This window comes from Calypte anna, chromosome 1, assembly GCF_003957555.1.
Source record: "Calypte anna isolate BGI_N300 chromosome 1, bCalAnn1_v1.p, whole genome shotgun sequence".
In the NCBI taxonomy this organism is placed as follows: Eukaryota; Metazoa; Chordata; class Aves; order Apodiformes; family Trochilidae; genus Calypte; species Calypte anna.
In genome coordinates this window covers 20,155,919-20,182,378 of record NC_044244.1, presented here as the reverse complement: position 1 = coordinate 20,182,378, position 26,460 = coordinate 20,155,919, and the positions used below count along the sequence as shown (strand labels likewise).

At 40.7% G+C, this 26,460-nt stretch overlaps 1 protein-coding gene across 9 annotated transcripts in view; it reads left to right on the top strand.

The window, feature by feature from the left end:
• PLXNB2 (plexin B2) overlaps nt 1–26,460 on the top strand; it is a 245,272-nt gene that overhangs the window by 150,972 nt on the left and 67,840 nt on the right. For all 9 annotated transcript variants that reach the window (XM_030448200.1, XM_030448145.1, XM_030448174.1 and 6 more), the window contains 3 exons: nt 19,894–21,001; nt 22,662–22,844; nt 23,707–23,829. In XM_030448200.1, the coding sequence (XP_030304060.1) occupies nt 19,894–21,001; nt 22,662–22,844; nt 23,707–23,829 (1,414 nt within the window). The remainder of the gene's footprint in view (nt 1–19,893; nt 21,002–22,661; nt 22,845–23,706; nt 23,830–26,460) is intronic.

Below are 26,460 nucleotides of genomic sequence, written 5' to 3'. Positions count from 1 at the left end.
GTCTATTTTTAAGAAGCAGTAAAATTGTAAGTGATGCCACGTATTTTAACCCATTACAGAGAGCAGAACTTCAGCAGACCAGGAGATTTTCCAACGTTCCTGTAAATACTGCCGGTGGTGTTGTTCTAGGCAACCTCTGAACTCCAAATGTAGTTGACAGGGATGCCATAAGTCAACAAATGTACCTGAGCCCTATTTTTTAACTGCAAGTCTAAGAGAAAAATGCAGAGGTTATATGGGTCACCGCTCTGCCAGAATGCATAATGTAAACAGGATAAAACAACTGGGAGTTTGTGGAATCTCAGCATGAACAAAGTTTTAAGAAGTGCTGATTTCCTGCTGCAACTTCTAGCATCAGCATTAATCAAATCCAGTATATTTATCTTCCTTTGCTATTCTCTCTAAAATTAGATTGTTTACATTTTTTGAGCAAGCTAATACCACAGTTATTTACTTCTTACCTCTACCTAGTAGAGAACCAGCCTTCTTCTCTCACCTCTAAAACACAATTATTAGAATAAAGTTGAGATGCTTTATAAAAAAGTTTGTCCTAGATGACAAAGTGAGAGGCATAGCTCAAAGGGGCTTCTGATGCCTTTCCTGTGCTGAGATGTGTGGCTCTCTAGAGAGGCCATACTTGATTCTGCCAGTACCTTAGGGCTCTGTGGGCAAGAAGATCTTCCAAAGCTTTCCCAGAAAACCAGCCTTAGGTGCTGACCAGATTTAATACCCAGTATTGTTTGTTGCAAGTATGCTTGTTCCTAGAAATGTAAATGTCTTATCCTTCAGGTTCTTGCACTAACACCGTTTAAATGTGTCTCAACTTTGATGTGGAAAAGCAATTTCTGCCTTGTATCAAGTGTTTTTTGAAAATACGTTTTCCTGCTCATTTAGTGAAAGAATTCAAGTCAGCCCTGTTTCCCTACTCCAGCCCTGTTGTTTCTAATGATGTTTTCAGCTACCAAATCCAGGCCTTGAAGAGAATAATGCAGTAGGTAACACTTTAATCAGTATAGGAAATATGAAACAGCAGGGAATGAGTTTCCAGCTGTGCAAACAAGGAAAAAAGGAAAAAATGTGAAAGCTGTTTTTTTCGTTTCTTTGTCCTTAGATTGGTCTTACCCGTGGGGCTTTTGTGGTACCACAGTTGCATACTTATCAATAATTGTTTCCTAATTCTGCTCCGTTTCTGTACCGAAGTTGTATAAAATGTTGAGCTCCATGCAGACAATTTTCAAGATCCCATGTGGACAACAGAAACCAGTGTGCTGTTAGTAATCTGTTAAAAGGGTAATTTTCCTCTTGTATTGGTGTTTAATTGGATGGAATCTCAAATGTTAATAGTACCTATATTGCTTAAATACTGTTCTCACTGAGGTGTGACAAGGGACAGGGAAGGGACTGCTCATTTGAACACAGAGCTTCTCTAAACGATATCTGAGTAGGGGAAAAGAAGTTTATCAAAATAATTTCAAGAATCAGAAATGCATACTTCCTTGTGGCAGCTGTTCATTTCTACTGGGCTGTTATCAAATAGCATGTAAACTGAACGTGTGTTTGAGGAAGGCTCACCCTGAGGGGGTATCTCAGTGGGGACAAGGGACAGGATGGTTGCTTGTCAGTGATGAGCAAGCTGGGTGAGATTGAGCACCTCAGCACTGGGTTGTGTCTGATTTCTGATTCATGCTGGGGCCCTCAGGTCTTATTGCAATATAAAAATAGTGACTGTCTGAAGCTGCATCGCTCAAGACCAGGTGAAGGCCAGCACCCAGCAGCAGCCAGGGCTTCAGGACAGGCATGGCATGCTTGCAGCAGCTTCCATCTTTACTTTGCCTTTTTGATGTCTATTTTTCTTTTTAATTTCCAGCATGAGCTACCAAAATTAAATAACTTATGTATTTGTGTTCAGTGTCTAAGGAGGAAGGTTGTAAGGGGGCAGGGAGAGTTAAACACCCTGGAGGCAAATGGGAGACTGGAAGAACAGGGTCAGTGAGTATTTTTTGAATGGCCAGGGGTGAGAAAGACACAGAGTGGCTGTGCTGTGGATCGGAGAGGCTGTTGGCACCAAGGAAGAGAGAGCTGAGGTTGTTCAGACTGGATAAGAGAAGGCTCTGGGGACACCTTACCAGTGCCTTTTGATATATACAGGGGGCTGATGAGGAACAGGACAGACTTTTTGCCAAGGTATGTAGTGACAGGACAAGGAGCAATGGCTTTAAATTGAAAGAGGGTAGCTTTGGATGAGATATGTGGAGAAATTATTTTTCTCTGAGAGTGGTGAGACACTGGAACAGGTTGCCCAGGGAGGCTGTGTATGCCTCAGCCCTGGAAGTGTTCAAAGCCAGGTTGAATGGGGCTTTGGGCAACCTGGTGCAGTGGAAAGTGTCCTTGCCTGAAGCAGGGGACCTGGACTAGATGACTTTCAAAGGTCCCTTCCAACCCAAACTATTATAGCTGATGTCCTGTCCAAATAAAGAAAAGATTTTCAACTCCAGGAGGTTGAATACAACAGTTTTAATGCAATTAGGCAACTAAAAAGGCTTCTGAAGAGTGACTTACTAGAGTAGGCTAAACTAATACTCAGACCTCCTTCAGACATGCCAGGAACAAAAAACTCAGTGTAGGGCCAACTGGTGGCTGGGGTTTGAAAGGCTGCTCAGAGAGGATGAGTGCCTTACAAATACTTCATTCATTCTTGCTACATCCTGTTCCCTCTGGAAGAGGTCAGGGATTTTTTGTGGAGAAGTCCTTTGGGTGAGTGGGTTGGGGGAGCACTGGCACATGCTCACTTGGGAACCTGTCTCAATGGGAAATGACTGTGTGATAGATCTCATGTTTGTACAGAAAAAATATGAGTGTAAATATGCAAAAAGGAAATGTCTTAGTGTATCCAGCTCCACACAGAAGAGCTGTCTTTCCTTCCCCCTACTGTCACTGGGCTCTGGCATCAAGGCTTTACCATGCAGAAATATAGTTTATCTAGTACTTCTCATGAAGCCATTAGGAAGTGACTTATCACTTACTAAGTTATCTCTCACTATTATTCACCATTCTCTTCCTATTCTGTCTTCCATTTAAAAAAACAACCAAACAAACCAAAAACAAATCCCCTCAGCAAATAAGGCAGCGACAGTGAAAAACAACTGAAATCCTTCCATAAGAAATAGAATTTGGCAGTTCCCTAGGATGAAAGGAAAATAGATGATGTGAAGGTAGCAGAAGTCCTGATTCCTTATTTATTTTTTCTTGGTTCAAACAAATAAGGTCCATTTAAGATACAGGCAATCAGGGCTAACAGGGAGCAGGTTAGAGAGTCATTTACTTGGCAGCATCTTTCTGAATGAAGCAGGTTTGCCCAGGACCTCATGACTGTCACTCATTGTGGTATGAAGGAAGCACAGTATCCTTGGATGTTGCATCCTTGGATGCAGTCCTGCACTAAGCTCTTGAAAGCTTCCAGTCATTAAACTTTGCTAAAAAGCATAAAGCTTTTTTCAAAGAACGGTACTCCTGCTTCACCAAGCTGGCCACCATCCAGCCCTAATAATTACCTGCTGCCTGTCTAAATTGCTCTGTTTATTTAATTGGACAAGGTCATATGTCAAATGATGTTGTTGAGTAGGGTTGTTGATGCCAGGACAATAGGTACTGTGTCACCTGACTCCTTCAGGGCTGGATGAAACAATTCTTATGTGTAGATCATAGTAATTTTGTGCAAATCACTCTGAAGCTTGTGAAGGACTTCATAAATCAAACAGCAGTTCCAGTAAGTTTAAACAAAGCATTATTAATAAAGGTCCTGATCCCTGTCAGGCAACATAGGCCACTGTGGGAGCTGCATAGGAGTATTGTTACAGTACTTCAGCATGTAATACTCTTTGAGTCTTTGAGAGAACAACCTGACTTGTACCAGAAATGAAGAAGTTTCTCCTTATACATCTACCACAGGTTTATGGCCATCCCATACTGATGCCTAGAAGTAGCACTGGAGGAAGTAAAAACCCTTGATTCTTCTAGACAAAAATGATTGTCTCTTTTGATTAGATTTTTTTTTTCTTGTCACACTGCTGCTTAAAGGCTAATACACACCTTAACAAAACTCTGTGTTTGTGTCACCATTGAGGTATGTGTTGCACTACCTCGAGCTCTGTAACCATGCTTGCTGCATCAGAGAGACCCAGGATGTGGCTGTTGGATTGAGACTATGGGGTTTTGGTGCCTGGAACAGGGAAGTCAGCTGTCTAACACAAAGTATGACCCCAACTGCTTTGTCAGCAGTTCCTAAACTTATTCTCAGGATTTGTCCTAGACTGGAAGGAAGTGAGAAAGACATTACAAGTTGAGAAACTTCTTCAAAAAAGCAAATAATGATCCTGCTGAGCAGAGCTATTTTTGAGAGGGAAGGTGTTTGTTTAATCACCTAATGGAGCTGGTGCATTTTTTTTAAGATGTACTCAGATCGAGCAATGGCCCCTGAAGTCAGTGGCATAGTTGTCTTGTTGGGTGGCTTTTTTTTTTTTTTTTTTTTTTTTTTTTCCTCTTTTCTTTTGTATGGAGGTAGGGATCCAGCACCCTCCCCTGGCTCCTTCTGTGGCAGTCAGCATGCTTTGCATACCGGAGAGAATGAGCAAGGTGACCTTGCTTTGCTCTTTGAATTATAACCTCCTCAGTCGGAACACTTGAAGCACCTTGATTTTAAACCACTGCCTTTCTTGCTGAAGGCACTGTGCAGTGGGAGTAAAGATAGTTTAAATCTGTTCTAGAGAGCAAGAGAGACTTTATTAATGTTTGGAGTATATGAATCCCACCAGCGTTACCTTTTTTAGTATCAGGGATCAATTATTTCAATGAAGTAACCAATGCACCCCACACAGGCAATTCTTATCCCCATTCCATCTTGTAGGCAGGTTCCCTATAGCTGTGTATTCCAGGTTGTTGTACTGGGAGAGGGGAATGTCCCAGAATTTGGCCAGATTATCAAGAGAATTAAAAAGTAAGTGATTTCTCATTTCATTCTTTTCTGCAAATCTTTATGTAGTATTAATACTTTTACTTTCCAAAGGCTTGCCTGAATTCCCAACTTGGTTTATGTTACTAAATGATTATATCAATTTAGCTGAATACTCTAATTTGACATAAGCCTAACTATGTCTAAATAAATATTTATACTCAGTCTAAACAAATCTAAATGTTAAGCAGTGACTTAAAAGTATTCAAGTGCCTTATTGCGAAACCTGATTTAAAAACCAAATAAGACAAATAAGTACAGGTAATGTTGAAATCTAAACAAATGTGCTCATCTAACCGCGTACCTTTTCATCCTGCCAGATACCACACCATAGGAAAAGCAGTGCAAATCTGCAGAATCTGGGACTATAAATGTGTTGGTTTTTTCCTCTAATGGTGGTTTAGTGCTTTCACTAAAATTAGTGTGTGAGTCTTTATGAGAATTTCTTGGCATTTTGCTGATAGGAGGTGCTTCCAAGCATAAGTTTAGCAGGGTGAGTTGGGTGACTGATATACTGGGCAATATGGACAGCTTTGCACTGCAGCTTCTAGTGCACAACCTTAGTTCTTTCTTAATCCATGGAAATAATGCTTTTGTTGATCACTGTGTAATGACTATGGTTAGATTTGAGCCAACGTTTAAAAACCCTTGTTTTGTGTGATTAAAAATCCAGCCCACCATGTTACCATCAAGCAAATGCAGTGGCAGAGGAGACCTGAGTGAGCAGCAGAGTCCTGGCTCCACCTTTCTCTGTCTGTAGTAGCAGAGCTGTAGACATGGTGGTGGATTCAGACCTTCCCTTAGTCACTGTGAGCTGGGACCAGCCAAAGGTCAATGGTTGTCCTTCATAGGCCCTCCAATTTGCAAACTAAATGGAGAGACACATTGCTGTCTGAAATGTTTATGAATTTTCTGCCTGAAAATGTTTACCCAAATTTTAAGGAAAGTTTAATGCTGCAGCAAATTTTAGCAATATACTGGAGCTGTTTGGGTGCTTATTTTGTTTTATTTGAATCTTGCCATGAGCTAAGTTCTCATTTTATGCAATATTTTTCGATCCACATTATACTTCTATTGCAAAGGAATAAAACCAGCATGCAGCCTGGAAACTGCAGCACTGAGGCTTGCTCTGTTTGCTGTGCTTCGTGGTGGCATAGCCTCCATGCTTGAGGCCTTGTCCAGCATAGTTGCATCTTTTGCCCCCAACCCTTTTCTGTACCATCTTTCTTTGAATCAATATTAGGAGTTTACGTGCCAGTCATGCTATCTGTATCAAATGGCAGTGTGCTCAGCCTGAGTAAATTCCAGGTTTTTATGTATGCTGATACAGAACTATTCCAGAGATGAAGCCTTGGTGAGCTGCTGTTATTCAAACTTGCAGAGCAAGCAAACTCAGATTTCAGAGATATTCAAAGCATGATGTTCATCATCCTGGACATTCTCACATTTCAGTACTTCGGTAGCTAGTTTCTGAATATATGTCAGTTACAGTTCATTCCTGCTCTTCTCTCATCAAATAAACAGAGAATAGTAAATTTGAGTTTCCTACTGGTTTTTCTTAAATGTCAGCATTTAAGTTTTACAGAAAGCTAGTGAGAGAAATCTGTGCTCAAATAGACAAGTTCAGCTCCTGCTGTGTTCTGTGGGAGATGGTGCATATTTATTTGATGATAAATTGTATTAATAAAATCATTTGCAAAGCATCCTAGGATATACAAGTCATTTATGTCTCTGAGTGACACTTCCTCTGATGTGAGTCCACAGGCTTTGTACATGTGCAACTAAAATCTGTTGGAAATTTGTCTCTTTTTGAGGACTCAGTCATACTGAAATTTCCGTGTGCTTAAATGGGATTTCTGGCCTCTGGGACTTGTTTCTAACTTTGTTTTGGAAGGGCAAACTCTTCAATGGGGGAGTTTCCAATGCTTCAAAACCTTCCTGTGCCTAGCAGGTTTTAGCCTTGCATGTTTAATAAGTCTCTGTGGTTGTCTTACTGTCATGAGCTCAATGGTAGGCATATTTAAAGCGTGGAGATAGAAAGAGTGTTTCTGATGGTAGTCATAAATGCAGAAAATATTATCATGTGAATGTCTGCAGAAATTCACATTGAAAAGAGCAGGCCAAAAGGTGAAAATTTTCAGTCTTGAGCTAGCACTTTGTTATGGCTGCAGATTGCTGGTACATCACACCCCCAGCATGCAGCATTAACAGGAGAGTGTCTCTCTGCTACAATGTGAGTGATCATACTTTGCAAGCATCATACATTTCCATTAATGGGATGCTATTACTACCTGATACGTAGGTCACTGCTCCTAATTAATTAAAGGCCTAGAAGGTACTTACTGCTTTATAAGACACAGATGAAGACATATGTATGCTTGGGAAATGAAAATGTACCAGTTTGAGGGTTTTATATAAAACCAGATCAACTATGCAAGTCTGATATCTAGGCAGATCCTATAAACTCGATGAAAATTAGAGAAATTATATCAGCTTAAAGCTAATAAAATGTGATAGAAATGTTCAAAGCTGTCTGCAAAGATCCTTTCAGGCAGAAGGATTAGCATGAATAATTTTTTTACATGGATTAGGGAGAATATTTTACAGGGTAAACTAGTTCATAAAATTGTTCCTTTATTTTGCAGCCTATAGAAGGACTTCTGTCATGAAATACAAAGTTTGAACAAAAACTTGCATTCTTCAGCTATGGCAACAGTAGTTTGTTGTTTTCTTATGCACCATAAGTAAAACCAGAAGTTCTCCTGCAAGAACTGGGCTATGCATTCTGATTACTTGGAAATAAGACTGTCCAAGTAAATGTTTCAGAAAATATATATTAAGCACTAAAATTCTGACTGCCCTTCAGTTGCTTTGCAGGGGAATGCAGGTTGTTTTCAATGACGTTATGCTTTAAGGCATATTTCCTATTACCTGTACACATCAGCACTATGAACTTTATGTTTTAATGTAGTCCTATAAATTTTCATCTTATTTGCTTTCAAACAGTTAAAGAAAAGTGTTTATGCATTGTGGTCATGTTTGAAGAGTCTTCTAGATATATATTCTCTGTTAGAAAGGGCGCAAGCTATGTTTGAGTTTAGAGTTTATCTACTGTACAAAATTTCTCAGTACATTGAGCAGATACTGTAAATTGAAATTCAAAATGTCTGTGTACAACAGTACCCCACATGCAAAGCAAACATTAAAAAATATACTTGGATTAGACCTTTTAACCTCATCAGTGGGTGCCATAAAAGAAACATTTAGCCCAAGAGCTCAGAAGATGCGTGATGAAAGCTGCCCAGCGGAAGTCTTTGGAGGCTGCCTGAATAATTAGGGTTGTGGGATGAAACTTTTCATGCAAGGAGGAGGATTTACACTGCTCTCTATCTGCCTGGTATAATGTAGCTGGCCCTTGTTGGCTCTACTAACTCATGTGTCCAAATGCGATTATCAGTGTGAAGAAAAATGTTCCCACCAGCTGCTGAGCATTCTTGCAGTGCCCTCCCTGTCCTGCTACAAACACACAAAAAAATCATCTTGTTATAATCATTATTCAGCCATGCCTTGCAGCAGCAGAGACTCTAGCACTGGAGAGCACTGGTGGTCTCATCACCAGGATAACACCTGGAATTTTATGTGAGGTCTGTGAGAAGCTGATGGTTTCGGTGGAGACCTCTTTACCATTTGTTAGCGTTGGCTGTTTCATGGGGCATACATTTGTGGTTTTTTAAACATCAGAATGAAATGGGATCAGGAAATGGGATCTCCATGGGCAGGACTGTGTGTGAGGCAAATATTGTGCCCAATTTATCCAGCAGCTACTCTAGTGAGAAAGCAGTAAGAGTTTGCATGGCTTAACTCATGGGTTTGCATCTTTTGTCATGTGCTTTTTCTTAGGGATGCTTTGGCAGCACTTAATTAAGCAACAGGTTAAAGATGCACTGTGCTGCCAAAAGCATGAAGAATTCCACTCCTTTATTTGAGAGTGGTTAGCCCAGCTCATCAGTCTAAGGAAGAGAGGGTTTAGAGTTACCTGCTCTTAAGAAGAATGAACTCTTCTTCCTAAGACTGTTAGGAAACCAAAACCAGATGCCTTATTTACAGTGCAAAAAGTGCTCCCCCATCCCTCCCACTTTTTTTTCTGTAAAGATACATTTCTGAGTCTTGCAGCTGCTCTAGGTTTTTTAAAATATTATTTAAAAATGGTTTGATTGCAAAATCAGCAGGCAGATAAATAAATCCCTCAAACTGTGGGTTGTTATTATTTGGGGTGGAAGGGCTGGTCTGCTTGTCTCTCACTGTTTACTTCCGAGCATCTCAAATGGCATCCTCTGATCTTTAGGAGCATGACTTGTGGTTCTTGAAAGCCTTTGAGGAGACACAGAAAAATTGTAAATCTGGGACCAGTGATTATAGGGATGAAATTTTGAGACTTAAGCCTATTATTTTTTTCAGGGCAGAGAGGAAAAGACCAAGCATATACGTGCACTTACTGGATAGCAGCATTTCCAAATAATCATTGCACCCTCCACAGGAGGACCCTGTTCAATATACAAAGTGTGGTTATAATAAAGACAGAGAAAGGATTTTTACCAGGGCCAGTAGGACAGGACAAGGAACAAGACTATCAAACTTGAAAGAATGTAGGTTCAGATTGGATCCAAGAAAGAAATTATTTTTCTGTAGAGTGATGAGACACTGAACACATTACCCTGAGCTCCTGTGGCTGTCCCATCACTGGAAGTGTTCAAGGCCAGGCTAGATGGGACTTTGAGCAGCCTGTTCTAGTGGTAGGTGTCTTTGCCCATGGCAGAGGTGTTGGGCTAGAGGACCTTCAAATGTTCCTTCCAACCCAAACCATTCATGATTCTTTGTAAGATTATGCATCACCTAAATTGCACTAGAGCCATCAACACAAGCCAGAAACAGGACCTGACCTGGTTGGCAGGTTCAGCTGGAGTGAGTCCTGAGCAGACTCACTGGTTTTATTGTCTGTACCACATGCTTTGGAGCCACTGCAGAGATCACAGCATTGTGTTCAGTGTGGCTGAGAACTTCCAAGAATGACCTCTGCTTTGGTGGGGTTGGACAGGGACCAATGTGAAATGGCTACTGATATGTTTTCATCATACACTGTATCGTGCTCCTTTTTTCCTGAAATAATGCGCTTCCAGAGATGAAATCATGTTGGACAGTTCTGAAGCTAGGAAAATGTGGTTTATGACTGTTATTCATCCATACTTAGGGGATTTTATAATGCTTTTGCCAATGGGCCTTTAAATAGTCAGGCACAGGTAGGTGCTGCTGTCAGGTTGGTGCAAATTACTGGTTTACTTGCTATATAAATCTGGAGTGAAATATAATGAATAAAAACATAGAAGTGCACTCAAGTGTCTGTCTGGGCAGATTGGATCAACGTAAGTGAGCGCTGCCTCATTAGAGCCAGGGGCAGTCCATTCGTTTAGATGAGCCTCACATTGTGTTTTGTGGGTTTTCTTGGTTGGTTATTTTTTGTTTGATTGGTTATTGATATTTTTTGTTTGTTTTTTGGGCTTTTTTAAAGAAATAAATTTTAAAACCAGGAAGAGATAAATGCAAGTCAAAATGCTACAATTCTGTTTTGTCTCTTCTGACCTGCACAATAGATAAATGACTAAGTACAATCAAATGCAACTTGTTAATCATACAATGTCAGGTTGGAAGAGACCTCAAGGATCATCTGGTTCAACCCTTCTAATATTATTGTTTATATGATAGGTCTCAGCACCTTGACAAGCTGAGACTTAAAACTTTCCAAAGTGGGGGAATCCACCACTTCCCCTGAGAGACTGTTCCAATATCTGACTGTCCTCATGGTTAAAAATTATCCTCTTGTGTTCAGTTGGAATCTTGCCAGGAGCAACTTGTGCCCATTGTCCCTTGTCTTGTCCATGTGACTCCTTGTAAACAGGGAGTCTCCATCTTCTTTGTAGCCACCCTTTAAGTACTAGAACATCATAATAAGTTCTTCCCTAAGACTTCAACTATAAACTTCTGTATTTGCTTGTGTCTCTAGTGCTTAACCCTTTATACTGTGTATTGTATTTATTTTAGTGTATTAATTTTCTTGCAAGCCCTTCTTCTTGGGGTTTCTGTTTAACTCATCTCCTTACTACCTTCAAAGCCTCTCCAAATATTTATCATCTGCCCTTTCTTGCTATGCTCTTCTTCTCCAAGCTGTTACTGCCCTGTTGTCATGTGTCTCATCATCTTCTCCTGGCTCCCTTCTCAGCTGCTGGAGTTGTCTATGAGCAGAAGCAGCCCTTCCAATTTGTTGTTTCTGTTGTGCTGCTTCACCTACATCATTTACTGCTCCCTCTTCTTGCTCCCCTGTGGCAGGAAACCCTTTCACCCAGAACTATTTCTTTGACATTTATGTTCCTTCTTTCTCCTCAAGCTGGAGTAAGCACTTAGTGTGTACAAATCAACAGGTGCCATGAAGTTAAGAATGTCTCTCTGTATTTTGTTTTTTTCTGAAAAAGCAGGAGGAAACAAAAGAGGAGGAAAAAGCAGTCAAGAAAAAAATGAGGTATTTCCAGATAAGGTTTGAAAAGAGAGAGGAAGTCAAATGAGGCAGTGAGTAAACCTGAGCTCCCTGTTGAGGTTTGAAAATCACCTGAAGTTCTTGTTCTTTTTTTACCCCCTTTTCTTTGTTCTACCTCCTGCTTTGCCGTCAGAGACTTTCCACGAGCGTTATTCAAGCTGAAGTAGCAGCAGCTATAGGAGAGGAAAGCTTGGAGAAGAAAAGAAGGTGGGGGCAGAAGGAGCTGTAAGAAGATATGAAAGGATCTGTAAGGGAGGAAAAATAATAGAGCTTTTTAAAAAATGTCATTAACATTACTTTGAAGGGCAGGGGGAAAAAAAAAAAAAAGGCAACACATTTTAATCTCAGAGCTGTCAATATGAGCAATACCACCATAAACATACAAATGGTCCAAGTGAAAGTTTAAAGAATTTCAAGAAAGACCAACCAGGCAAACCCCTGCGATTTATCTCTAACAGCAAAAGCCAGGAAAATTCCCCATTCCTCAGCTATGTGTTTCTTGGCTCCCGACATCCAATAAACCTTCTATTTCAAGAATTTTTTTCATCCTCCTCTGCCTCCTTTCTCTTTGTGGCTTGCATTGTCAGCTGCCTAAGTACAACATATATTGCAGTACTCCATTGAGTGCTGTTGACAGCTTCCCATTTTCATAGAGCTTCTGTCCCACCTCTCAGAAGTTCTGGATAAATTGCTCGCACAGTCACATAACTACATTAAAATGAAGAATGCAGGAATCTGTTAAACCTAAATCGGAAAACAAAATCATGAGAAACAGAAGAGTAAGAAATCTGACAAGACAGGGAATCATGCAGCAGAGGTAAAATTAGGGGTAATGGAATTTGTTGCACAGGACTTTATGAATTACCGTATTTGTGTTCCATTGATTTATGGGTTAAAATTCATTTATCCTATTGATTTATGGGATAAATTGATGCAGCCTTATCATGTCTGGTTGTACATGATTCTTCTATTAAGTCCCAGAACACTGTGATGTATCAGGAATAAAAAAAATATTGTGTCTGCCTTGTGCCAAAATGCTGTTTAGCTTCAAAAGTCTCTGCTGTCCTGTGGAGCCATGTTGCAGCGAGGAAATTCCTGGCTGTTCCCAGCTCTCCTCTCTCTGTACTCAGGTCAGCAAGGGGTACAGTGCAGGTCTGAGCTGCTGCCAAAGCAGGCTGGTGCTGTTATAAAAGGATGCAGCTGCATTGGACATCCAGAGTGTGGTTTGGTGCTTCTGTTTAGAGGAGGAGGGTGAGATGGATCGCCTGCCTATGACCCTTCGAGTCCTATTTGTGCAATCTGTAGGGAAGGGAAAGCTTCACACATGCTGGAAATGTCATCCTTTTGATTTGATTATTTTGTGTGTCCGTGATTAATGGTTAATTGCAAGGCAGAACTTGTTCTGGCAAGGAAAGAACCAGAATAGTTTGTGTTCATTTCCACATGGTCATGCTCAGATTCCCCCACAGTGGGAAAAAAATCCGCCTCCTTTCTTGTTTCTTCCAGGGGAAGTCCGAAACCAGTCCTTGAAGATGACCTTAGCACTGAAAACAAGCAATTCGTTGTTGTAGAGTGGAGCTGGTGACACAGAGTCCTTTTACTATCAGTATAAATGCATTTTTTTACTTGTGCCGTAATACCCTTATGAGTGCAGGGAAAGCCAGCAAATTAAAGCTGTCTTGACTCCTTGGGATTTCCTTCCCATGCTCCAGACTATCATTTTCTTCTGGTCCTTCAGATAAAAGGAAAAAAAAAAAGTTTTCCTGAATTGCAGAAAGGGTAAAATAACCCAGGGTTTGCCCTAAGCTGTTGGACAGACCTGGGGTGGTCCTGGCTCCTCTGGCTGCTTCACAGAGGAGTCACTCCCACCAGAGCTCAGACCTGCAGCAGGTATTTACATGTTGAGCCAAATTAGATTTGACCATTTACAGGATTCAGGAGCATAAAAATACCTGTCGGTGAGTTCAGGAGTGTTCTGAGAAGTCTGTGGTCCTGTGCCAGTTGCAGACTGATGCAGCTAGATGTTGGTTCATATGGCACTGCTGGGATATGCACTCAAAGAGGTTTTGGGGAAAAAAAGAAAAAAAACCCAACTCCCTAGATTTTTGCTAGTTGGGAGGCCTTGGTGGTTTTAACAAAACCACAGAGTGGGTAAAAGAGGGGATTCTGTGGGCTCAGATTCCTGCTGAGTGAGCTGCTTGCTATTAAACACGTCATTTAGCTGTTTTTCTTGCAGATCAACTACATCTTTGTAACACTGAGAAAGCAAGTGCCTCATTAAAATGGGCACTTAGTTTCTACTGAGAGAACATGAAAAAGATGGAGGGATACATGTAAAAGGCCAGACTAGAAGGGAGGTGTGATCCAGGAAGAGGCAGGAGCACAGACCTGCTCCTGCAGCATTTCTTTTCCCTGTGTGTGCTCCTGCCTACATCAGCAGGGCTGTACTGTTTGCATTCAACCCTCTTATTTGAGGTGAAAATATAAACACTTGCCTTCCTCATAAAAATTTCAATAGTAAAAATAATAATTTGAAGAGACTTTTCTGGAATAAGCTGCCTGTGTCTCAGAGTGGTGTATACTCCATAATTGCTGGTAGCTAATGCTGTGGAATGAGGTCTTTCCACAGCAGCTATTTCTATTGACTTTTCATTTAAGTTACTTGGCACTCTGAACTTGTGAAGATACTTTCACTTAGGAAAATTTTTGTTTTGATTCCTAAGAGCAGAAAAAAACCCACCCTTGGACTATGGTATAAAAGATTTTCAAAATCAAAATGCTGCAAGGTCTGGCTGTAATAAACCTGGGAATTCATTACAGTTCAGCTTTGTGTAGCACAGCTCTGCTTCTAAGTGCGCATATAAATCTGCAAAGTGCTACTCTTCTTTTTTTGTTTACCTGCTGATGTTGCAGAGGCAGCACGTTATTGGAAATTCTTGAGTGAGTTTGCAAAATACGTATGTATGCATTTTCTGAGTCTCATTACCTGTTGTTAATGCTCTTTTGAGTGACTCATAGTTGAAAAATTAAGACCTGTGTTGTTCTTTCTTGCTCTGAATTTGGATCTGGATCAGAATATTAAATACTTTTGGAGTTCAGATGTTCACAGATGAAAGGTTTTGATTCAGACTGCTAATAGTGTTATTAATTTAGCTTGGAGCTAATGACATAATTATTAATCTGAACTTTTATTTTGCTAGCTTTTTGTCTCTCTGAAACTTTTTACTCAACCCTGATGGCTTTGCACCATGTTTATGAGAGTCCTTGGTGGGGGGGATGCTGGAATTCCTGTGGATATGGGACCTACTGTGGAGAGCAGTTTTGTTCCTCAGGCTACTTCAGTTGCAATGCTAGGGCAAATGATTTCTATATTGGAACAGGAAGTCACTTCTGTTGGTTGCTGGAGATACTGTTTTACTGTAGTTATCAGAGATAGTAAAGCTGTATGGGATCCTCTGTTTAATCCCCTCCCTACCCCCTTGGAGACTGTGGAACACTTGGAAGGTGTGTGACCTTGGGTAACATGAGTGGTGGTACAGATTCTCAAAACTCATCTTCTGCCTTTGTGGTAAGCTTGATGGGGATGAACTTGTAAGTAAAGGTGAAGAAATGTCCTTTAAATTCTCTTTAGGTGGTCCTGTTCATGCAACACTACATCATCATTTCAAACACATCCCTTTGCCCTCAAGGTTCAGCTCACCAGGCTGTGGATGTCTCAGTGTCCACTCTGGTTGATGAGCTTTCTCAGAGTGTGAGTTATCTGAGCCCTTTGTGCTGCTAATACTTCAGACCTTCTGAAACATGAGACTCTTGAGTGATGTACTCAGTGCTGGTGAGGCCACACTTTGAGTACTGTGTCCAGTTCTGGGCCCCTCCGTTCAGGAAAGAGATTGAGGTGCTGGAGCAGGTCCAGAGAAGAGCAAGGAGGCTGTGAAGGGACTCAAGTACAAGTCTTGTAAGGAGGGGCTGAGGGAGCTGGGGTTGTTTAGTCTGGAGAAGAGGAGGCTCAGGGGAGACCTCATCACTCTCTACAACTCCCTGAAAGGAGGGTGTAGCCAGGGGGGGTCGGTCTCTTCTCCCAAGTAGCTACCAGTAAGACAAGAGGGCATGGATTTAAGCTCTGTCAGGGGAGGCCTAGGTTAGATCTTAGGAAAAAATTCTTTACAGAGAGAGTGATCAGACATTGGAATGGGCTGCCCAGGGAGGTGGTGGATTCTCTGTCCCTGGAGGTTTTTAAAAGGAGACTGGATGTGGCACTCAATGCCATGGTCTGGTAACCACAGTGGTAGTGGATTATGGGTTGGACTTGATGATCTCAGAGGTCCTTTCCAACCCAGACTTCTGTGTGAGAAGCTACCAGAAGCTTCCTCCATGTCCAATAGCATCCATGCCAACCGGCTCCAAGACAGACCTGCCACTGGGCTAGCCCGAGCTCATCACACACAGTGGCAGTGCCTCTGAGACTGCGTATTTAAGAAGAGAAAAAAATACTACTGTGAAACAGCAGCCTTGAGATAGCAGTGAAAGAAATAGCTCTGCAGACACCAAAGTCATTGAAAAAGAAGTAGGGAGAGGTGCTTCACATATTGGAGTAAAGATTCCCCTGCAGCTCATGATAAAGACCATGGTGAGGTATGCTGTTCCCCTGCAGCCCATGGAGGTCTGTGATGGAGTAAATCTTCATCTGTAGCCCATGGAGGATCCCACAGCAAAGCATGTAGATGCCCAAAGGAGGCTGTGACCCTATGGGAAGCTTGTGCTGTAGTAGACTCCTGGCAGAACCTGTGGATAGAGGAGCCAATGCTGGAGCAGGTTTGCTGGCAGGACTTGTGACACCCTGGGGAACCCACATGGGAGCAGATCATGAAGAACTGCAGCCCATGGGAAGGACTCATGGAGGAGAAGTTCATGTAGGACTGTGTGACTGTGTCCTGTGAGAGGTGCCTCACACTGTTGAAGGGGAAGTGGGTGAGGAGGAAGGACCAGCAGGGATAATGTGTGATTTCTCATTACCTTCCTCTGCCCAATTGAGGAGGGGGAGTGATAAAGCGATTTTGATGGGTACCTGGCATCTGGCCAGGGTCTTTCCACCACAGCTCACTCTTGCCAGATGCAGTAAGTACTGTTTTTTCAGTAACCTAAGTTTGTGGTTCCAAGTGGCTTCCATTGATATGATCCAGGGATTGCAGAAAAACATCTGCAGAATGCAAAGGGACTGAGGGCATAACATTCATCATTTCCTTGTCCTTGTATAAGAAGATCCATATGTATATAACTACTATGCATATAAAAAGAAACCTTACATTACTGAAAATTACTCAAACCCCCACCCCTCCCCCCCAAAATTAGGAAAAACGATGGAGAATTTGCTGTGTGAAAGCAAGCAAAACTTTTTTGCCACTTTTCCAGCAGTTTGACTAGGTGGGATGGTTTGTACCAATCAAGGACTCCCTGTATCTTAGCTAGAAAGAGCTGCTTTGTTGAGTTTCTTCTATCATGAGTCCACAAATGAAGTGCAGGCTGAGTTGAGAGAGTGTACGTTGGCTCTCAGCACCAGGACATGACTTTGAGAAAGCCACTCAGGCCCATGTGTTATCAAAGTATGTGATTAAGGCATTGGAAATACCTTTGCTGTGCATGCTGAACATGTTAAATTCCATGTTCCAGCCTGGGCTTCTTACTCATTTTCTTTTGTATGCCTGTGACTTGTTCATTTAAAACTAAAGTTTTTTCCCAACAGCAAACAGCAAACAGAAATGATACATTTCCATAGTACTTGACTCAATAGGGCATCTGTGTTAAGAGCAGCCCTATCCATCACTACCACATCAGCTCTGGTATTCTACAGAGCAGGATTCTTCCAGCTGCTGCTTCCCAAATAAGTTAAGACCAGGTGAAAAAGAGATGTGGTAGTAGTGCATCTCATTTAATTTTGCTTCTTTCCTTATGCCTGTTATTTGAGAATTTCATGGGAATTTAGTTTTGCTTACTGTTTGCTTGGAAGGGAGAAAAGATGAAAGCAATCAGTAAAGAGAATAAAGAACAGTTGCCTTGTGTAGAGGTCTCAGATAATCTGACAGTTTTGGGCATGAGACTGGAGTTGCAGGGAGTAGATGTCAAGAAAGAAAAAAAAAAAAAGAAAACAACAAAAAACTCAGGGGGTGGGGATGGGCAGAATTAACGGAGAGTGTATGTTGTACTGAATAATTTAAGTTAAAATTTTGATAAGCAAGCAAGACAGAAACTTGTAGAAAGGAAGCATTACTCATTTTTGTACAGAGTGATGAATTAACTCCTTTAAGAATCTTGTTCAGAGGTGCAAAATATACTTTTCCCTAAACCCTGGCTCTGACATGAATTAGCAAGACTCTTCATTCTGCCCATGGGACAAAGGCAGGTGTATTGCAAATGCAGCCTCTGTCTCCTGGGTGCTACAAATAAACAAAACATTTTTTAATCTACTGAAATAAATGAACGTGGAGGTGAATTAAATACACAAATTAAGGTACAGTAAATTACTTTCCATTCATTTGAGGCATACTTTATAAACAGACCTATTTATGGTTGTTGGGTTTGGTTTGTTTTTTTGGCTGAGAGCAGATATTATAATAATCTAACATTAATTACCTTGTGGGAAAAACAGGAACAAATGAATTTGATGAATTTTCCAGCTTTTCACCCCTCTGCAATATAGAGTAGAATGATAATGCTGTTATGAAACAACATTGGAGTAGTATGTCAAGATGGTTTTTTATTTCATTGCAAATAACTGTAAGGGAAAATATTTGAAACTAGATGGTGTGCATTATGACATACCATTTAGCCATGGAGGTGTAAGATGGCTTTAAAGCTTAGTTGTAAAATTGAGGTCCTTGGGAGCAAGAAGAAAAGAGGAGTTTCTCACAAATAATATGAGAATTCTTCTGAGGTCTTTAGAGCAGGTCTAAGGTTGTTGTAGAGAGGTTCAACACTTCATTATATTTCAAAGCATGTGTCTGAAGAATGGGTTATAATTCTTAGGCTCATCTTGCTCACTGTCATACAAGGCCAGCCTGTCATTAGAAGTTAAGCTTGTGCCATCAGTAATGTGCTGTCTCTTCTTTGACCTCATTTTACAGTTAGCTGGTCGATTGGGTACATGATAAGAGCTTTAGCAAAACAAGATTGAAGTTAGAGTTTTATTTTGTCTTCATTATTGTCCTGAGTTATATTCAGTAGGTTTTGTATTTTGTAGATTTTAGAACCACTCTACTTTTAGAAACACTGTTACATTTTCTCCAGGTTCTTCCCTCATCAGATTATGTAGTCACATGGCTGACTTTGAGAATTAAAAGGCTGTGGAACATACTTGTTTTTCAGTACTTTCTCCTAACAGTATTTATCTCTTCCCCCTACTATCACTGTGTCCAATCATGCCACCTTCTGTTTTTTGGTCTCAGAACTTGCAGCAAACATTGATAAATTTTTCTGTGCTTAGAAATCCAGCTGGCACTTGCCTCCTCATTTAACTGTTCAGATTAAAATCAAACCCCTTCTTACAAGTTTCAGGTGGTCTGTATCCAATTTCAGTCAGGTCATCTGCTTGGGAAGTAAAAATTTCGAAAAAAATAACAGGTTCTTAGGCCCATAAAGCTCTAAGTGATATTCCTAAAACAGATTTGAACTGTTCAGTTGCAGTGCTCAAATGAATTGAAGTGTTGGGCTGTAATGCATCCCAGCAGTCAAAGGCAATGTTGCATATGAAGGGATCTATCATCTTCCAGCTTTACATTGAAGAAAGATTAGTGTAAAGCCTTCTTAAAGAGTATCAGCAGCCAGATCCAGGTTTACTGGTAGTCAACAGAAGGTTTTTTTGATGAAGGGGGAAGTCCTGCAGCACCAAATGTCTCAAACTCTTCTATGTAAATTCTCCCCCTCTGTTAAGGAGGAGCCCTTTCAAACACTGATCCTCCAACTTATCTTTAAAATCTCAGCAACAAGTAGTTCCTGCAGTATGAAGCTGCCTGTAGAGGCACTACCACTTCTTGACACTCTACATTGTTTCAGATTGTCTGTTGTTTTCATTGTATTTTAGCACAGGATTGATTATCTAATTGCTTATATAATTGTTTAATCCTTCTTCAATATATTAAATTGCTAGGCAATTAACAGGATTTGAGGCTTTCCATAATCTTCATGATGTCTGCATACACATAAGGATAACTGCATTTGTGTCTGAAATCATGAAAGAAAAACCCTTCAAGTTGCTCACCTCTGTGTAGATTTTATTTATATGTCCTTGTTTTCTTTCCCATTTTAGGTATTACATAATGGCTTTATGGATCTGGACACTGAACATTTTGAGCTGGTTTTGCATCACCATATCCAGAAGTGAGGAACTGAAATTTTTCCAGAGTGCTACAGAGCTAAATCATCTAACAGTGGATAATGACACTGGGATAATCTATTTGGGAGTGGTAAATGCTCTGTATCAGCTTACAGAAAACCTGGATGTAAAGACATATGTAGAAACAGGTCCAAGGAAGGACAACAAAAAGTGCACGCCTCCCATTGATGAAAATCAATGTAAAGAGGCAGTACTGACTGACAATTATAACAAATTATTGTTGCTGAACAAGGCGGATAAAACAGTCGTGGTGTGTGGAAGCCTTTTTAAAGGAATATGTGCCATCAGAGATCTAGAAAACATCCAAAATGTGAAGCATTATGTGGACAGTAGTGGAGAAAAGTCCTTTGTAGCAAGCAACGATGAGAATGTATCAACTGTGGGATTGATCACTTCCTTGAATAATGACCGAGTGCTCTTTGTTGGGAAAGGGAATGGACCAAATGATAATGGAATAATTATCAGCACTCGACAGCTCTACGATAGGGATGGAAAAGACATTTTTGAAATGTACACAGACTCGGCAGCTGTTAAGTCAGCTTATCACTCATCGAGCACGCAACAGTTTGTGGCAGTCTTTGAGGATAAAAATTATGTTTATTTTATTTTTAATCAGCAAGAGAAGCAGCCCATCAACAACCGCACATTGATCGCACGTCTCTGCAAAGATGATGCCCACTACTATTCCTACTTTGAAATGGACTTGGGTTGCAAAGATGATGATGGTGCCTATGACCACTGTCATTCTGCTTATGTCACTACCCCAGGAGAAGAGCTGGCTGAGAGCATGGCTCAGCAGCGCAAAACTACTGACACCATCTCAGATGACAAAGTTCTTCTTGCACTCTTCAGCAAAGTAAACAAAGATAACGGCTCTCTCAAATCTGCCATGTGTGTCTTTTCCTTGCGGCACATCAATGAGAAGATGGAGAAAAACCGTAATGATTGCTACACTAAAAAGAATACCAGCTCATTTTACAAACTTTTTTCAGCTGAAAACCCGTGTGCATCACATGGACTGGTAATATCACTATCAGTTTTAGAATCTGTGTTAGAATTAGTGGAAAATACACAACTGCATGTTTTGGGATGGCTTTGAGCTAAACTATAGTGAGATCTCATGACTGAAAACTCAATAGCTGGATTCACTATAGAAATGGAAGGGGGGAGAGGTTGCGGGAGAGGTCAAGCAAGAAGGGGACTGATAATCATAATTTTGAGTCTTTTGTAAAATATTTGATGTTCTGAAAGTTTAATATTGGTTTCATAAATACATTTTTAAAGGGTTCCTCCTAGTATGGAAATGACTGAGTCAAATGCAGTGATATGTTAAACCCATGATCAGCTTCTGGGTGATCATTATAGGCAATTATGGTCTCAACCAACATATTTGCAATGTTTTTTAATGGTATTAAGAATACTGTAGGTGATATCAGTGTTGTTTCTCTCTTGGATTTGAATTTTCAGGTAGCCAAAAATACGTGTTTCTTATAATTCAGATTGTGTTAATATTTTGCTGTGGCTCAAAATACTTCCGTAACATGGTGGTCATCTTCCTTTTCTTTTTATAACTTTTATAACTTTTTATAACCTTAGCTATTAGGATTTTGGAAGGCACTGTTGCACACCTTCAGTTTCTCTGTTGACTTTATGATTTTTTTTCCCACACCACTCAAACTGTTTCCAAGCCCTATTTGTGCATGCCATTAGTTATTGCAGCCAACCCTGAACTGGGCTGAAGAAGTGAAGAATCTTAAAAATAACTCTGCCAGCTTTTAGAAGAATGTCTTAATTCCCCAAGCTGAGCAAGTTACATGCTTGTGTAAGCAGCTGTTTGACCACAGCTTGAGAAGTGTGCTGCAGTCCAGAGGTAGAAGAAGTGAACAGCTGAAGAAATGGGACATGGGAGTACCTTATGTTCCTACTGACCTAGAATCCTTCAGCTCATGAAACCACAGCCCTCTTCCACACAGGAGGTTGCTAGTACTCATAAGAAGCCAAAATAACACTTTTACTTTTTGCTTCTAAACACCTGTGTTACTCACTGCAGTACCCTGCATCTGAGGTGAGCATCAAACCTAGAAATAGTGAATGTGACAAGTGGAGGAGCCCAGACTTCTGGCAAAAAGCAGGTGTGGATTCCAGATCAGAAAGACAGTATCATTACCAAAACGTAGTGGGAAAGGGAAGGTGTGAATGAACTTCCTTCTGGTGACACTCCCCACAGCCCAAGATTAATGTGCAGTAAAGAGGGAAAGTGTTGAAGTTATGACACAGTTGCCAATGTGTTGCTTTTCTGTGGATAGCAGCAAATTAAGGAACAAAACAGCATTAGAAAACCAGTCTTCAACACAAAGTTGTTCAATCCATTATATGACATGGTCATTTTAATTAAAAAAGTGGTTACTTTTTAACTGGGCTTCTGTGAAGAAACAACAATTTCTTTTCCTTATGTTTCTTGGAAGGTGAAAGCATTAACATGGCTTGGTTTGCAATTAGCAGGTTGTTTTCTGATATCTGCTTCTTGGCTGGGAGAAAATAGCTAGACAATGCATTTCTCTCCTTTTGCTCTTCTATGTTTGAAGGGTATTATACTGCCTGGTAATGGGGCTGCACTTCATTCTTGGCTAGGAATTAGTGATCTGAATGTTTAACATCTCTCTATTGCTGTTCCTTATTAGAATGCAAGCAAAAATTTCCCCTGTGGCTCCGAACACTTGCCGTATCTTTTGGGAAGTAAGAATGGTGTTATAGAGAAACCAGTGCTGCAAAAAGAAGGGATGAATCTCACAGCTGTCACTGTGGCTGTGGAGAATGGGCACACCGTGGCCTTTCTTGGAACGTCAGATGGTAAAATTCTTAAGGTAACAAACTTGAGTTTAAAAGACTGGACAGGCTTTAAAAGGTCATGAGCTATAGTGATAGCATAATTCTACTCTAAAAGTAAATGGGATTTATGAGACCACATACCAGGAGCAAATTCTTTTGGAGCTTGGTGTTTTTAATTTCAAAGAAAAATCACATTATTTCTGAGGTACCTCAGCTATCTGATACACAGGTTGAATTAGCATTGCCTGAATGACACTTTTCCAGAAGGATTAGATGCCTACTGAGAGCCCTATACAAACAGCCTTCAGTAATGTAACAGCTGCTCTAGCCTTACCTCTATTCAAGCCCTTGCTAGCTGAAGAGCAACTTCTCATTTTCTAATTATTCTGGCCATTCAGTGAATAGAGATGGCAATACAACACCCAAGCTGGAGTTTGCTAAGTTCTTAATGTGTGGTGTGGGGCTCCAGGGTTCATGTGTTTGTGATGTAAAAATGTCAAGACTGCAATGCCAATCCCCTTTTGCTTGAAAGAGAGTGATGGCCACATGCCACTACCTGATTTGAAATTTGAAGCTGATATTGTTACCATGAGGAAAGGCAACAAATTTCAACACCTTCAAGTGCAAAGGCTCCAATTTGAAAATTTAAATTTTGCAGCTCTAAAATAAATCAATATTTAAGAAAAAATAAACACAAATGCTGTGAGCTGTTGTGAGCAGTAAGCATTTTCTTTTAATAACGTTTATTGTATGCTGCCTTTGATGCATTATTCTTCAAATTGAAATGTTTTCCCTAATGTGAATTTGTGAACTTGAGTAAACACGGGATTTTCTTTACTGGCATTTGGGGCAAAAAAGCAACTTTAATCATCTTTCTTTCTTTCTTATATGAAATAGGTGTTCCTGTCATCAACTGCAACTGAGTACAGCTCTCTTACTATTGAACTAAACAAACCCATCAAGAATGACCTGGTCCTTGACCAAACCCAAGAAAATTTGTATGTGATGACCACAGACAAGGTAAGATGTCCCATTTGCATCAAGGACTAGAGCCTCTTTCACTTTCTCTACAGCATTTATCTGGGATATGTACATTTCTCACTCACTTCTGGAAGTCACCCCATGCAGTGGGGCTCCACTGGCTTTGTATGAAGACTTTTCTGAAGTCCAAGCTGATGAACTTGATTTTTGTGACTTGGAGAACTGTTATATCCTTGAGGCTTAGTGATTGAGAATAGAAAGTGAGTTGACCTCAAAAGCTATTTTACAGAGTATGTGAGAAGGATGAAGTTGAGATGCTTGGTACCAGCATGCTGCAGAGTCCAGAAGCCCTGGTACTTGGTGTGGTGTCCAGGGGTGCAGGACTTTAGATGCAGGATTTTGGATGCTGGCAGCTGACATAATAGCATTTGTGTGTGCTGTCAAAAACTAAGAAACGATGGAGACAATTACAACTTTGAGAATCACTTTTGTTCAGGCTTCTGTTAGAATTAAGCAAGTGCAGCAGGAGAGGTCAAAACTGACTAGGAAGGACACAGGCATTCTCATTGGGGTTCCCTTTCCCTGTGCTGGCATTGAGGCACAATGGGGACTTGTAAAGAAAGAGAATAAGCAAGAGACAAGAGGGATGGCAGATTCTCCTTCACCTCCAGTTCTAACCCTCTTCTGACACTTCTCTTTATGGTGGCTGGAGGTGCCAGCCTCAAACATGTTGTTCAGTACCTCTCCATAGTAGGGTGGGTGAGAGGCCGACACTGACACAGGATGGGATGTGGGAAACACTCTGGCAGCAGTATCACAGGGAGAAAGAGGGAGCTGTGAAGGGAGAGTATTTGGGGGAAATGGTGAAAGAAGAATGTTCTCTATCTGTTTTATACAAGGATTAATATAAATTCCTGCTGTAGGGATGTTATATTTTAGCTCAGTGTTTTCAGGCTGGAAGCCACAGTGGTAAAAGTGACAGATAAGCAGCAGATAAAGTGTTTAGTAATAGGCAGTTCATGAGAGAGGTTACTTCTTTTTTTTTCCATACTGATACTGCTAATTCAGCTCCTGTTCAGGTTTTGAAACTAAAACCCAAACTTCACTATTATCCACAAAAGCCCTTTGGAAAGCTGGCGTGTTTCTTAAAAGCCCTTTGGTCCCTACCAGGCTGTGGTGTGAGCTGCTGAGCAGCATAAGGGGTGGCAGCAACCTTGAAGTATGGCAAATTTTCTGGTGACAGGCTGTTTGAACTAGTAGAATTTAGGAAGGCCACAGACCAATTTTTCAGAAAAAAATTTGCAAAAGAAATAATTCCATCTCTACAAAATGTTAACGTTTAGAAAGCAGCAAATTTCTGCCAAAGAAAGGATTTAAGTTTCATCTTTTCCAAGTAGCTCTCATAGACACTGCCATTTCTGAATAATGTGAATAATAGTTTTCTTTTACAAAACCCGTTCAGCTTAAAGATGAATAACTAAAGTTGGGAGCTCTCTAATGGCATTACATTACTGTCATCTCCAGGAGTTAATTACAATGAGCAGTCCCACCCACTTTTAGAAGCAGATAGACAAGAGGAGAATGGGGGCCTTCAGAGCTGGGAGAAATGAAGCAATGTGAGGGGAAAAGAATAAATGCTGAAACATGCACTCCTCTGTTAAGCACCACTGGGAGTTATGTGGGAATAGAGATGTCAGAACCCTGCCCTGGGACTTAAAATGGTTTAGAGTTATTTAAAATAAGGTAAACAATAAAGGGCTGTTAGATGTGCTGTTAGATGGGCTTAATGCTAAGCTACCTGGCAGATGCAGCCTGCCCCAGCATTTGGAAATGAATTGGCTGAGCTGTGTAAGCACTTGAGCAAAGTGAAAGTGATGATCTGGTGGGTGATAACTTGAAGCAGCCTTTGAAATGAAATCAGATCGAGAGAAGTACAGGGAAGAACAATGTAGAGGTTAAAAGCCATAGTGAAAAATAAGCTCTTGCTTTCCTGATTCACTTCTCCTCCCCCTTCTCCCAGCTTCTGCTGCTGTGTTAATAGCACTGGGTAGCTTGGAGCAAATGTTTTTAAAAGCCAGTTGCCTCTTTTCCACTCAGCTCCCAAAGCTTGGGCAGAGAACAAGGCAAACTCCTTGCAGCTTCTTGGGGGACTTGGGAAGGAGTGTATATCACCCCTGCCATGCCCATAATGGTTCATTGCAGGTGAATATCACTGGTAAGATCCCAGATTCCTTGTGGCACCTACTGGGAGGAAAACAGAAGCCTGTGGCAATCACCATGATCACTATCTTACACATTTTTTTTAGCTTTTGATTCAGTGTTTTTGATTAAGAGTGCCACATTAGAAAATTTCTAAAACTAGTTTCTCTGCATCTTGAGGCTGGCTGTAAACAGAGCTGCTATTTTTTAAAAAAGTCCATTAGGTTTACATAAAACCCAAAGAGATGATAATTTCTAGGGCTTGTTTCTGCCTGCCAGAATTATGCAATGAATACTTTTTCATTAAAAAACCCATTCACTGGATAGTAAATTACTCACAAGTACCATTCAGTGAAACAGAGTGCCAGTAACTCTGTTCAAGTTAGATGAGAATCTCTGAAAGAATAGAATGCTAAAAAGGTAAACCTCGGTATTAATAAATGCAAGAAAACTACCAATATTGACATTTTT